We start from the raw sequence: 14,424 nt of genomic DNA on the forward strand, positions 1-14,424 counted from the left end.
CAGAAGAGACAAAGTGATTGCAGTCCCTTAGACATGGGGTAGCATCTTTTTCTTCTGAGGAGTAATAGGCTTGTCCAGACTTGTAACATCCCCATCAACTATAAATTCTGTAATTAGGGAAGATCTAGTCATGCAGGCACAGAACAGACAAAGACTAGGTGACCTCTAACAGTCTCTTCCTTTTTGTAACTTCTGAAATTTCTCGTTGGGATATTTACTTAACACAGAAGGCAGCTTCCATGGAAGAAAAAGCAAAGTTCTTCCATGTAACTTCAGAATTGATCTGATCATCTAATAAAATGAAACAGAGGGTGAGAGAAAATGCTTTAAGCTGGAGTGCTTAAGCTTTAAAAATTTGTTTAAGATGGATTCAGTTTTAATATGTGCAGCAGTAAGAAGGCATTTTGTTTCAAAATTATGACTAAATTTTACCGTTACCAATCAGCAAAGTTATGGAAACTTCTTGAAATAGATTTTCTGTATTACATATTTTCATGGTAACTGAATTCTCAGTTTCCTGAGAGGAGTGTAAAAGAAATAAAGCTGTGTACCTGCAGAGGAGGAAACAATGAAATTTTATATGTTAACACCAAACCTCTAGCTGTGGCTTACCTCAGTTGCATTACACCCACCCCAATATTTACATTAGGCTCCAGTGGCTTTTTACTTATTTATTCAGTGCCCTGTTCACACCTCATTAAAATAAAAAAAGTCACTTGTTTTACTATACAGAGTTCAGAATGTTTTAATTCTGCACCCCCCCCCCCAATATTGATTTGCATGAAATACCCACTGTGTAAGAGAATGTTGGGAACTCTCTGTTACCAAATATAATTAACTCCCATTGCAGATATAACTCAGGAACATTAACAGAAATATTCTTCATTATTATCCAAGAAAAATATATAAAATTCAAGTATTCTTCATTATGAAAGACATGAATATAAATAAGAGTGTGTGTGTAATGACAATATAACCATAATTCTAGCTGTATAATAAGATTGAAAAGAGCTAGGTTTATAAATATGAACATTGGGCTACAGATAAATATCATGGAGATTGTTTTAGAATGCTATAGAATGAAACTCCATTTGTGTTTGCTGTATTTCCAAAGACGAAAAAAATAGTTATCAGTGAGATAAACTGGCATTTGTTTCTTGTGATTGCTCTGCCTGTCATAATTCCTTTAGAAAACAGATTTCTGTAACAGAAATCATAATTGTGACATAAATACAAAGTATTACAGCAATAATCAACTAGGCAAAAGGCTTCTTATTGCATTATGAGCAATCTGTAGTTCACAGAAACTCCATTGTGCTAGCCAAAGAATAATGTGGGCTTCAGATAAAATGACCACTTTTCTATTTACTTACACTTCATTGGTTTTTAAAGAGGTACAGTCCAGTTTTAAACTCTAGTATAACTTTTTTAAAAACTTTATCTCAATCTTCTTAAAATAATTCATTCTTCAACACTTCAAAACATGATTTCTCTTTGTATCTAAACATATCTGGAATATTCTTCCTATTTTCTTCATTTTCTGATCTGTTTCAAAATTAATCATCCCATATAACTCCTTTTTTTCACAGTGGTAATTGTTGCTTAACAAACTTACAACAAAATAAGCAAAAGATATTTTACTTGGTAATTGCTGCTTCATCTCTGATTATTATTCTTACTTATTATTGTACTGTGCAATGCTTTTGAAGTTACACACATGTGACTGTAGATGACTAACACAGAGAACTGCTCACTCACTTACTTAAAAGAAAAGGAAATGAAAAATCTGGAGAAAACTAAGAAGCTGACAAAACACCGAGACAAATTTTGCTTTTAAAAAAATCTAAGAATTTCTGTTTGCCACAATTATCGAACTATGAAAATTAGATCAGGAGATGTATTTCTCAAATACATATTTGGAAGCTTAATCACAAGCATGAAGGTTTAAGCATAGTGTTTAATGTCCTATGAATGAACTTATGTGCATAGTTCTCTCTAAAGAGAGTGAGAATTCAAACTGCAGTTTTATGGGCTCTTATTAGTTGCAAAATTTCATTTCCCTAGACAAACAAAATAACATCCTAATGTCTGCTAGGGGGACAACACAGCAGGGCATAAACAAGCCAGAAGGTTCCTGGAATGTGTTGGTACCATCACCCTTCTCCAAGTGACAGAAGAGCCAAAAAAGCAAAGGTGGCATGCTAGACCTTGTTCTCAGCAACAGGGAGGAGCTGGTGAGAGATGTGGAACTCAAGGGCAGCCTTGGTTGAAGTTACCATGAAATGGTGGAGCTCAAGATCCATAGGGAAGCAAGGAAGGTGAAGAGCAAGCCCACTACCCTGGATTTCGGAAGAGCAGACTTTGGCACTTTCAGGCACCTGCTTGGTGAGTATCATGGCATAAAGCCCTGGAGGAAAGAGGAACCCAAGAAAGCTGGTTAATATTCAAGGATTACCTCTTGCAAGCTCAGAAGCGATGCTTCCCAACAAAGAAGCAGTCAGGCAAAAAGGCCAGGAGGCCTGCATGAATGAGCAAGTTTTCCCTGGACAAAATCAAACACAAAAAGGAAGCCTACAGAGGGTGGAAGCAAGAAAAGGCAGCCTGGAAGGAATATAGAGAAATTGTCCTAGCAGCCAGGGATCAGGTCAGCAAAGCTAAAGCCCTCATAGAATTAAGTCTGGCTGGGGACATCAAGGGCAACAAGAAAAGCTTCTATAGGTATGTCAGCAATAGAAGGAAAACTAGGCAAAATGTGGGCCTTCTCCAGAAGGAAACAGGTAACCCGGTTACCTGGGAAATAGAGGAACCTGAGATACTCCACATTCTTTTTCTGCCTTGGTCTTCACTGGCAAGTGTGCCAGCCATACTGCCCAAGTCACAGAAGGCAAAGGCAGGGACTAGGAGAATGAAGAACTGCCCTCAGTGGGAGAACATCTAAGGAACCTGAAGGTGCAGAAGACCACGGGACCTCAACAGATGCATCTGTGGGTCCCTGAACTGGGAGAATTGGGTTAGCCACTTTCCATTCTATTTGAGAAGTGGCAGTCCAGTGAAGTTCCCACTGACTGGAAAAATGGAAACATAATCCCCATATTTTAAAAGGGAAACAAGGGTAAAAAGGAAGACCTGGGAAAACTACAGGCCATTCAGCCTCATCTCAGCATTCAACAAGATAATGGAGCACTAAGGCACATGGAAAATAAGAAGGTGGTTGGCAACAGCCAACATGGCTTCACGAAGGGAAAACTGTGCCTGGCAAATTTGGTGCCCTTCTATGACAGGGTTACAGTACTGGTGGACAATACTGGAAGAGCATGTGAGGTGACCTACCTGGACTTGTGCAAAGCATCTGACACTATCCCGCATGACATCCTTGTCTCCAAACTGGGGACACATTGATTTTCACAGAAGAACCACTTGGTGGATAAGCAATTGCCTCGATGGTCACACTCAAAGAGCTCAGTCAATGGTTTGATGTCCAAGCAGAAACTGGTGACAAGTGCTGCTCCTCAGGGATTGCTACTGGGACCAGCACTGTTTAACATCCTTGTCAATGACATGGATGGTAAGATTGAGTGCACCCTCAGCAAGTTTGCCGAGGATACCAAATGGGTGACATGCGGGACGGAAGGGATGCCATCCAGAGGAACCTTGACTTCAGAAGCTGGCCCATGCAAATATCATGAAGTCCAACAAGTCCAAGTGCAAGGTCCTGCATGTGGGTTGGCACAATCCCAAGCACAAATACAACAAGGGCAAAGAATGGCTTGAGAGCAACCCGGAGGAGAAGGATTTGGGGGTGTTCGCTGATAAGTTCAACATGACCCAACAATGTGCACTTGCAGCCCAGAAAGCCAACCATGTCCTGGGCGCCATCAAAAGAAGCATGACCAGCAGGTTGAGGGATGTGATTCTTCCCCTCTACTCTTCTCTCTTGAGACCCCACTTTGGTACTTCAACCAGCTTTGGGGCCCCCAAAATCACAAGAATAAGGTCAAAAGAGGTCACAGAGCTTTCATTTCATCACTCAGAATGGCCAGGGCACCACTAAATTACAATGTGTGTTAATATAAAAAAAGATAAAGTAAGCCCTTTAAAGAAATGTGTCTCTTGCCTTGGTGACAATTTTCTTCATCACTGCCATCCACACAGTCATGGATCCCATCACAAAGCCATCTGACAGGTATACAGTAAGCCTTATTTTTGCATCGAAACTTATCTTCTTTACATTCTGTTACACAATCCATCTGTGTGAATACAGATACAAATGAAGTATTAATGAACAAGAGCTGCAACATACTTAAGACAAACTGAACAAAATTTACCAATGCTGGTTTTTATTGCATTGTGTATTTAATACAATAAAGTTGTCCCTGACAATACAATGTGCAATTTAAATAATTTCTTAAGTCCAAGTGAAACTGTAATCACAACTTATATGTGTTTTGGTATTACTTCTTTATCTTGCTTAATATTAGCAATGGGAACAATGGCTACATTTACATTTCTGAAGTCCTACAATAAATGATCCTTTATACTCTAACTGGCACCTTCATGGTTCTGAGAAATAACAGAATTGGTATTTTTTTTCCTGAAGTTGTTCATGAAAGTGATAATTTTTTTAAAACATATCAACAGTGCAACAGTAGAGCATGGCATGAAGGCCCATGCAGTCTGAGGTGCCTGCTAGGACTGTATGAAATGAATCTAGATGACAGAGGGAGGCAATTGTGACACAAATGTCTCCACTCTGCCAGTACAAAGCATTTCCTGAAGTAAACCCCCCCAGAACCACCATCAGGTTTTGACCTAAGGGACACAATTTTCTTTATTATAACAAACATAATGCAGTGTAACTACCAATGAACAAAAATCATGGGACTGTTATCTGGCAGTGTTCAACGATGCAAAAAAAATCCCAAAACATTTACCCTTTTAATTATTTTCAGATCTAAAACTGTTAACAAATTTCATGTCAGAGAGTAGGTGAGGAGAAAAAAAAAAATCAACAGAAATTTATCACCTACCTCATCAGATCCATCAGTACAGTCATACTCTCCATTGCATTTCAAAGATGCTGAAATACAGCCTCCACTTGCACACACGTACTCACTTGAAGAGCATGTTGGAGATGCTGATTACAGACACATATTTTAGCATTAAGAAGAAGACAATTTATATATAAGTTGTTTTATAATGTGTTTTCATCCGGTTAACATACTGAGTAAACATTATTTGTAGATGACCAGAGCTTTCCCAAAATATTTCGTAAACTACAACATATTTGACAAAACTGGATTGTTGCATCATAAGTAAATTGTATAATGATAGTGAAAGGATATTTGCATTTTATCACTAAGAATTGTTTTTTGCACTCCTTGCTACTTCTAGTGCCTAAGAAAATTTGATTTGTTGATTTTGTTTATCCTTATTTCATTCTGATTTAGTCCTTACTAAATTTTATTTCCGAACATTATTGAAAACAATACCTGGTTCACAATTTTTCTCATCCTCCCCAAGTTTGCAGTCTTCATGACCATCACATTTCCATTTTGCAGATATGCACTGACCGTTGGAACACTGGAACTGATCTCTAGAACAGCTTGTTTCACAATACCTCTAGTACAATTAAAAAAAAAAGTACATACAAGATAAGGAGTTTAATATAAACATTGGTAAATATACAGTTTATCACAGAAGCTACAGTCAATATTCCAGCACACTATGAAATACAGCCAGCCTTATTTAAAAATGTGTATTTATAGATACGATTTAAGAAAGGTAGCTTGCACTCTCTAAGTTGATGGGAAGCAGCTGAGCATGAAAGAAGGGACAAAAGTGACAGGAATGAACAGAAAAATGGCAAGGGACAAAAGTGACACGAATGAACAGAAAAATAGCAAAGTCTTATCTAGTGAATATATGCTAAACAACAAATAGTCTATATTGTTTTCTAGAAAAAAACAAAACAAAACCCAAACAAACCCCAAACAAAACCAAAACACTGCTATGTGTAGAAAGAACAGTTCCCCAACCAGGTCACAAAATATTTCCAGGATGGGAAGAGGTCCAAGTTATTGCTAGGATAAAAAGATGCAGACTATTGTTAAATGACTTGATTTTATTTGTACATTCTCTTTTTAGGATAGGTTCTCTTTTGTACATTCTCTTTTAGGTTTAGGTTTAATGAATTAAAGATATTTGTATATATGGATTGTGTAGAATCATCATTGCTGCTTTTTTTAAATATTCATGTGTGGGAATCCATTCTCCAAAAATATAAACCTAACTATATCCTAAAGAAGTATTTTTCCTGGAAGAAGCCTACCTCATCTGAGCCGTCTGCACAGTCATAGTCTCCGTCACACCAGAATCTTGCTGAAACACAGTCTCCATTTGCACAAAGAAAGTCTTTCAAAGTGCAGGTTTGAGGCTCTGAATAAAGAGAAGTAACAACCCTAGGTTTATTAGCATTTCCATAAAATATTTTACACATAAAACCCTGAATTACTTAATGAATGACTACATCAAAGTCAAAACTTGCAAACTGTGAGGGGTTTTGTTTCTTTTTTCTTTTTTTCCTGTAGGATAGAGTTTCAAATCAAAACCTGTTTTCCAGAAATCAAGTATGGGAGGAAGCATGACAATATTCTCCTGACTTAAATACTGACAAAAATGTTAGAGAGATTTAACAGAATGAGAAATTTGTAAAAGTCAACGGATAGTATAAGAGAAACCACTGTTGTCAACTTGTAAGAAAACAGAAAAGGAGGGAAAAAAAAAGAAAAGGTAAGGATAAGGATGGAATTTTCAAATAATTTTAAGGAAACAGCAGATGTTAAATTGGAAACAAAACAAAACAAAACAAAACAAACAAAACAAAACAAACAACACAAAACAACAAAAAAACCCCAACAAAAGAAAAAAAACCACCACAAAATTAAAAAAAAAAACCAAAACCCACAACAACAAAAAGCAACAAAACCCTAAGGAGTTTACAGATGGATAGAAGGCAGTAAAGATTGGAAGGTATGTAGGATATTTTGTAATAAATGGGTATGTTGTTCTACTCCCTGGGAAGAAACAAAACACAGGGAGGTCTGAAGTCATTATAAAAGGCAGGTGCAATAAATGGGAAGAGTAGGCACAAAATTAATTCAAGATACAGGCAAAGAAAACAGAAGCAGGCTGCAGGGAGTAAAGGAGTAATCCTGAGAAGGTGAGATTGTCTGTTTCAGCCTATTTACTTCACTGCACAACTGTGCTATTTTGGTATTGCTGCCACAAAAAAAGTGGCAAAGGGACCAGTGTGGAAGATTCCCCAGCAGAATAATATGTGCTTTCCTCCTAAAAATTAGGACAGCTACTGAAGACACTGGAAAAAAAACGTAGTTGATATCTGTCTGGACATTGGACCATTAGATTAAACAAAGGCAGAGAAGTAGTGGTGACTGAGTAGAACTTAAACTCTGCATGCAATTTAAACTTTGCCAGTCAGAGACCCTTTGGGAAAGCAGAACTGAAAAAGCAAACAAGGATTATTTATGGGATTATTTTCATTACAGTAAATCTTGTATTATGTAAATAATGTAAAATCAAGAATAAGGATCATTTAGTAAGACTTCAACAGAGAGATGGGAAAAGCTTCACGCATATAGTAAATGGCAGTGCCTAAATCAGTGGAGCAAGAGTAAAAAAGAAAGAGGAAAGATCTGAAAGGAAACAGTACCAATGGACAGTAATGGACTAAGTAATGCTAAAGGGTCCTTTGGCTTGTTATGGATGGTGCAAGTATGAATGCTTTTGAAAAATGCACCATTAGTGATCAAGGAAAGCAAACATAACATTAAAAGCTTCCAGATGAGATTTGTTAAGTACCAGTATGAGAAGATACTAGACACGAGTTGCACAGATCTAAAGTAAAGTTGAACTTAGTGTTTTTCCTGCATTTACAAAAATCAAAAACTGTTTCTAGAAAGGAACCATTTTAAAGAACCTTTCAGTCATTTTTCTTTTCTCTTGACTTCATAAAAAGTGTCAAAAGGACCCTGTTTGTTTGAAAGTTGTTGGGAGAAATTTCTTTTTTTTTTAGGTAGGAACAACTTTTCATTTTGAAGCTGTAGGAAAGTCACAATAAAGCAGATCTACAGCAATTGCATCAGTTCACCAGCAATATCGTATTTAAGTAAATCAAAGGCTGCCATTTATACAGATTCTTAGATTATACACATACTACTTCAAATTACTTTAAAAGCAAAAGCTAATTGTATAAGCATTATCAAATCACTGACACTTGATTCTTTTTGTTGTCAATAGGCCAGGAAGAGAAAGTTCACAATATGATATATTATGTAAAAGAAATAATTTGTGGGGAAAGTAATTCACATGCAAATACCTTTGTTATGTTTCTATACTGATTTGCAAAATATAAGCAAATACATTTTCTACACTGCTAATGAATTATTTATAAACAGATCTGATTCTGGAAAAATGTACACAATGAGCTAACTTCTCAATTCTCTGCTTGCAAGAAGTATTTCTCTGCGGCTGAAATACTTCTCTCTGATTTACATATGAACACAGCAGAGCACTTTCCCGTCATTGCTCAGACTTAAAGGAATAAGTATTAATAGACTTCTGTATAACCAATGAAGGACAGCATCATTCAGCTTTTGCTTTATAAAAACACTGAATCTCCTTCCTGAAAAAAAGCATTTTTGAATTATGAGAAAGAATTTCATTTGAAACACAGAACGTAAGATGATTGACTTCTTTCACATTTTAAAGTCTGAAAATAATCTGTAGTCAATAGACATTTGTCATCAACTTAAATGATAGCAAGAAAAGGATCTCATAAGAAACATTCAAAATGATTTCATATTTGGGGTTCAATTTCCCATTTAATAGACATAGATACTGCACTAAGTCATGAACTGAAAATAGTTTTTAGAAGACTGATGTACTGATATACAAGTCTAAGGGGAAAAAGACATAACTTTTTTTTCTTAAAACATGAAGTTTGAAGTTATAGTGTAATTTTTACCTACATTTGTACAGGATAAATGTGTTTGCTCCTTGTGAGCATTCTATGTCTTGTAACAGCTGTTATAAAGCAAACTTTTCGAGAAATAATTTGTATAATAGGAAAGGTACATAGAAAAAGTAACAGCAATACAAACATGGGATATGAGCACCTCAGCCAAAATGAGTAAGTGTACATTGACCTCCTGATTGATTCCTGCATTTGGCAGGAGATCACAATCACTTATAGAAACTGGGGGACATACATAGGCCACACTTTCTTGCGATGAATGAGCATTCATCAGATTTACTACTAGATAGTTGTGCTGGCTTTGAAATCTTTCAGTAAACTAAGCCAGAGTATCCAGTATGATAAACATAACAGCGAAACTGTAATATCATGAGTTAAGCCCACAGGGCAGCTAAGCCACATACAGCTACTCAGAAGGGTAAAGGTTTGAAAACTTTTTTTTTTTTTTTTTTACCCCTCATAAGGGTAAAGGTTTGAAAGGTAAAGCAAAAGTTGTGTGCACAAGCAAAGCAAAATATTCATTCATTCATTACTTCTCATCTGCAAGCTGGTGTTTATTTGCTTCCAGAAAAGCGTGTGTATGCTTCATCATGTATTACGGTTGAGAAGATGAATGCCATCATTCATCATTCATCAGAGTTCTGACCATCCCCCCTTCTTCCTTCTGTTCCCCGGCTTTTATTGCCAAGTGTGACATCCTATGGCATGAAACATCCCTTTGGTCTGTTGGGGTCAGCTGTCCTGGCTGTGTCCCCTCCCAGCTTCTTGTGCACTCCCAGCCTACTCACTGGTGGGGTGGGGTGAGGAGCATAAAAGGCCCTGACTGTGTAAGTGCTGCTCAGCAATAACTAAAACATCAGTTTGTCACCAACACTGCTTTGGTTACAAATACAAAACACAGCACCACAGGAGATACTATGAAGAAAATTAAAACTATCCTAGCCAAAACCAGTACATATGACAAAATAGTAGAGGAGGAAAAAACAAACCCACCATTCCTTATTGGAATTACAATGCCAGTAGTCTATTAGAATACTACTAAAAACTCTAACATGGACAATCCTGAAACATGAATGCCTGTAAAGACAATTAAAGTGGTCATAGATGTCTTTTTCACACACACTTAATGTGGCATTCAGTAAAGATTTTCTTTACTTCTTTTAAGTAACTTGCATTTATCATTGTATTTCACCAAAACAAAGACAACGCTTGTTCTTTGTTAATCTAGGCATTAGACTGGTAGGTGTAGATAAAAGAAAAAAACTTTGGTACACATCACTTTCTGATGTGAAGGTGACACATTCGCTTTTGGCAAGGTGACCTTATGAGACATTACAGGTTAGTTTCTTTCAATATGCTGGTTTAAAACATTTTCAATTAAACATTAAATAATTGCTAGTTCTCATTGCATTTTGGGATACAAACTTATTCCAGGATAAAATTAACTAATATGTTTTCTTGACAACTTGTAGGAGTAACACAAGAATGTTGAGAAGATTCTCCAACAACAGTAATATTTTTACAATGATTGAATTAATGTCTGTCTACAGCATTATTACATTTGCTTTGCTTCAGTGTTTATAGTATTATATTTTCTTTAATTATGTTTAATAAAATATTACTGCTGCTTTCTTTTCAGCAGCAATAAGACATTAATTACTACGGAATTTTCCTTTTTCCAGGTTCCCTGAATACTATTTTTGCTCTATTTTATTTCAAAAAATCCAAATAATCTCTGAAAGCAAATTTCCCCTCCAAAAGGATACTACCTCAGAAGAGTTAAAAATGCATTCTACTGTGCTTAGGGCTAACAGTACGGACCTATAACTTTCCTTACCTATTCAGGAGGGTCCAAATAGAGTTAAAGAACAATAGACTGTAAGACAACTACATTTAAATAACAAACTCATAACGGGCACAACTATTTGCATTATATCACTAATATTTTTTCATACCTATATGTGATACTCTTTAACATGCGTTCTGCTTCATTTCTGATAACATCAGCAGGAATCCGTGTGTGCATGTAAAGAAACTGTGTAGAGATACTTGCACTGAATTTCTATAATTCAATTAATTCAGTCTGCATTATTGAGAAACGACTCATTTTCAGATGTAGTTCCCTGACAACCTTTTGCATATTCATGTATGCTATGAACAACTTATCATAATGCACAATGTAATATATTTTGTCAAATGCTTTTGAAATTCTAATTTCATTTCATTACACTTTATAAGTGGCTTGACAGCCTATAAAGAATTTTATACATCCATTTCAAACAGCTAAACGGTATTATGTATTTTCACAATGCTTCTAAGATTTTAAATTTTACAGTTGTGTCAGTAAACACCTACCGTATTTACTCTAAACAGCAGAATATGGAATATTAACAAAAGTTAAGTGAATTATGCATTTGACAAAGAAAAAATAAAAGTAAAATTAAAAAGTCATTCTAGAGTTCACCACTCTGGCCTTTAGTCTGTTGCACCAGCTGTGTCTGTGTACTCTCAACTCACTAATTCCATCCATTGTAATTAACTACAGATGCCTTTATCTCCAAGTCTAGAGAACAGCCAAGAACTGAATATATAACTTAATTATTAATGTGAACAAAAAGATGGCAAGCTTAATATTTTTTTTTAAAAAAAGGAAACCAGGCAGATGATTGCTCCCTTGTTATTTTTTTTTTAAACTCACTTTCTACTATAATCTTAAGGAAGAAAATTATTAACACTGGGTGATAAAAGTAAATCCCATGTCACATATGACAGAATTCAAAGATGTCTGACACTTGTCCCTGCCCATGGCAGGGGGATTGGAACTAGATTATCTTAAGGTCTTTTTCAACCCTAACTACTCTACGATTTTATATGTTGTATTTTGGTATGACTTTTTTCTTCAAATTTTTAAAACATTTTCTAGACATGTAGATTAACACTGCTGCAGCAAAATAATGTCTATTTTACTATTATGTAAGAATCAAAGAATATGAAATAATTTCTCAGTATTTTAATATATATGAAAATCAAAAGAATACCACTAGCACTAATAACAAATTATTAAGTAAAATCTCTCACAAAGTTAAGAAATCTTGTGTGTCAACTCTACCCCCAGGGGTATAACAATAAATGGTTCTGAGTGAGTACTGAACCAGATGACATTTTCCCCTTTAGATGACTTGCATGGGAAAACTACAGCACTATTGCTTGCAGTAACTCACAGCATTTCAACCGTAAATAGTAATTAAAAGTGTCATGGTTTAAGTGAGTCAGTAACTCAGCATCACGCAGCCACTCACTCACCTCCCCTCCTTCCCCACTTCTGGGTGGGATGGAGAAGAGAATCGAAAGAATGTAAACACCAGGGGTTGAGGTAAGAGCAGTCCAATAACTAAAACATAATATAAAACTACTACTACTACTAAATAAGGGAAATAACAAGGGGAGAGAACGTAAAACTGAAAGGGGTAAGGAAAAAAACCCCAACAATAAATGCAAGTGATGCACAATACAATTGCTTACCACTCGCTGACCAATGCCCATCCTGACCCGAGCAGCAATCTGCCCCTTCTGGGTAACTTCCCCCACTTTATATACTGGGCGTGATGTACTGTGGTATGGAATACCTCTAGCTAGTTTGGGTCAGGAGCCCTGTCTCTGCTTCTTCACGACTTCCCATGCCCCTCCTAAGTGGCAGAGCATGAGACTGAAAAGTCCTTGATCAGAGTAAGCATTACTTTAGAAACAACTAAAACCACTGGTGTGTTAGCAGCGTTCTTCTCAGACTAAAGTCGAAAACACAGCACTGCATTAGCTACTAAGAAGGAGAAAAATAACTCTTGCAGCTGAACCCAGGACATGCCTTTTCCTCATTGGCAGAGCATGAGAGACTGATCACGGTAAGGGCTGGGTAAGCAACAACTTCAACATTGGTATTTTATCAGCACTGTTCGCAGACTAAAGCCAGAACTCAACCCTACACCAGCTACTAGGAAGGAAAAATAACGGTTACAGCTGAAACTAGGAGAAAAAGGAAGACAAATCCACTTTAACATTTCAAGCAGAAGAAACTATCCTTCAGACATCTTGTATTTATAGATACTGTATCTCAAATTGGAGAAAGGGACAGACAGCACATACTCAGCATTAGAATGCCTAATTTATTAAGATTTTTAGGTCATTACCTTCGAGACACTAAATACGCATTCATGGTATACTATTAGGAATATACATTCAAGATTATCTACACAAGAAGATATTAATTTATTGTATTTCTAAGTACAAACGAAATAAGGAACAGAAATAATCAACTGAAGACACTTGAGAAGTATTTTTAAAATTTCTCCCTTGAAATATTTTATAAAGGCAACAATCACGAGATAAAACCATGAAGAATTTGCCATTTCTTCCTGAGAAGCAGATCTAAATTAAATCACTGAAAGTGATATTATAGAGATTTATTAGGCATTCGGGTACTTCACTGTTAGGAGAGGACTAGGCTAACAGGTATGCTGAATAACAACTATTTCTTAATGCAGTTAAGTATTATAGAAATGAATGTCTTATGGTACAAAACAAAGCAAACCATCTCAGGAATATAATTAATGTAGGCCAAGGGGTAATGGCTTTAAACTGAAAGAGAGTAGATTTAGATTAGATACAAGGAAGGAATTCTTCACTGTGAAGGTGGTGAGGCACTGGCATAGACTGCCCAGAGATGCTGTGGCTGCCCCAGGCCTAGAAGCGTTCAAGGCCAGGTTGGATGGGACTTTGAGCAACATGGTCTAGTGGGAGGTGTCCCTGTCTGTGGCAGGGGCATTGGAACTAAAGGATTGTTAAGGTTCCTTCCAATCCAAACCGTCCTATGAATCTATGAATGTAAAGGGCAAACAGAGTTTGATTAAACTTTATGGTTAACACATGTTTATCACCTTATCACTGAGCAGTTTTTTATGATTCTTATCCAGAGATTAGAAATGTGATGCATAACTTACTGACAGATTGAGAAATCTTAGGTCAGGTGTTTTTCACTGCTAATATATAATTATAGCTCTTTATAAGAATGAATAAAATTAAAGAATTTCAGCAATGGTATTTTCTATTCTGGTCAACTGATTTTCAACAGATGAGATGACATATCAACACATACAAGTTCAGTTTATCAAAACTGAAAAGCTTCCTATTACACATTGCTAAACTGACTCCACTCCTTATAACATGCACTTTGGTAAAAGGTACTTACTACAGTTTTCTTCATCAGAATTATCACCACAATCATTTTGGCTGTCACATCTCCAGTGATCTGGAATACAGTTGTTATTTTTGCACTGGAATTCATGAGGCCCGCAAGTTTTTTTATCTGCAATTAAGAT

At 36.3% G+C, this 14,424-nt stretch overlaps 1 protein-coding gene across 1 annotated transcript in view; it reads right to left on the reverse strand.

Moving 5' to 3' along the window:
• The window catches only part of LRP1B (LDL receptor related protein 1B), a 739,603-nt gene that overhangs the window by 62,729 nt on the left and 662,450 nt on the right, over window positions 1-14,424 (reverse strand). The window contains exons 66-70 of the mRNA XM_061354354.1: window positions 14,295-14,411; window positions 6,329-6,435; window positions 5,490-5,619; window positions 5,028-5,134; window positions 4,115-4,247 (exon numbers count right to left, since the gene is read on the reverse strand). Coding sequence (XP_061210338.1) covers window positions 4,115-4,247; window positions 5,028-5,134; window positions 5,490-5,619; window positions 6,329-6,435; window positions 14,295-14,411 — 594 coding nt within the window. The remainder of the gene's footprint in view (window positions 1-4,114; window positions 4,248-5,027; window positions 5,135-5,489; window positions 5,620-6,328; window positions 6,436-14,294; window positions 14,412-14,424) is intronic.

This window comes from Neopsephotus bourkii, unplaced genomic scaffold (genome assembly GCF_033783945.1).
Source record: "Neopsephotus bourkii isolate Nb327-2 ecotype Australia unplaced genomic scaffold, CSIRO-AGI_Nbou_v1 NB_730, whole genome shotgun sequence".
Taxonomy (NCBI): Eukaryota; Metazoa; Chordata; class Aves; order Psittaciformes; family Psittacidae; genus Neopsephotus; species Neopsephotus bourkii.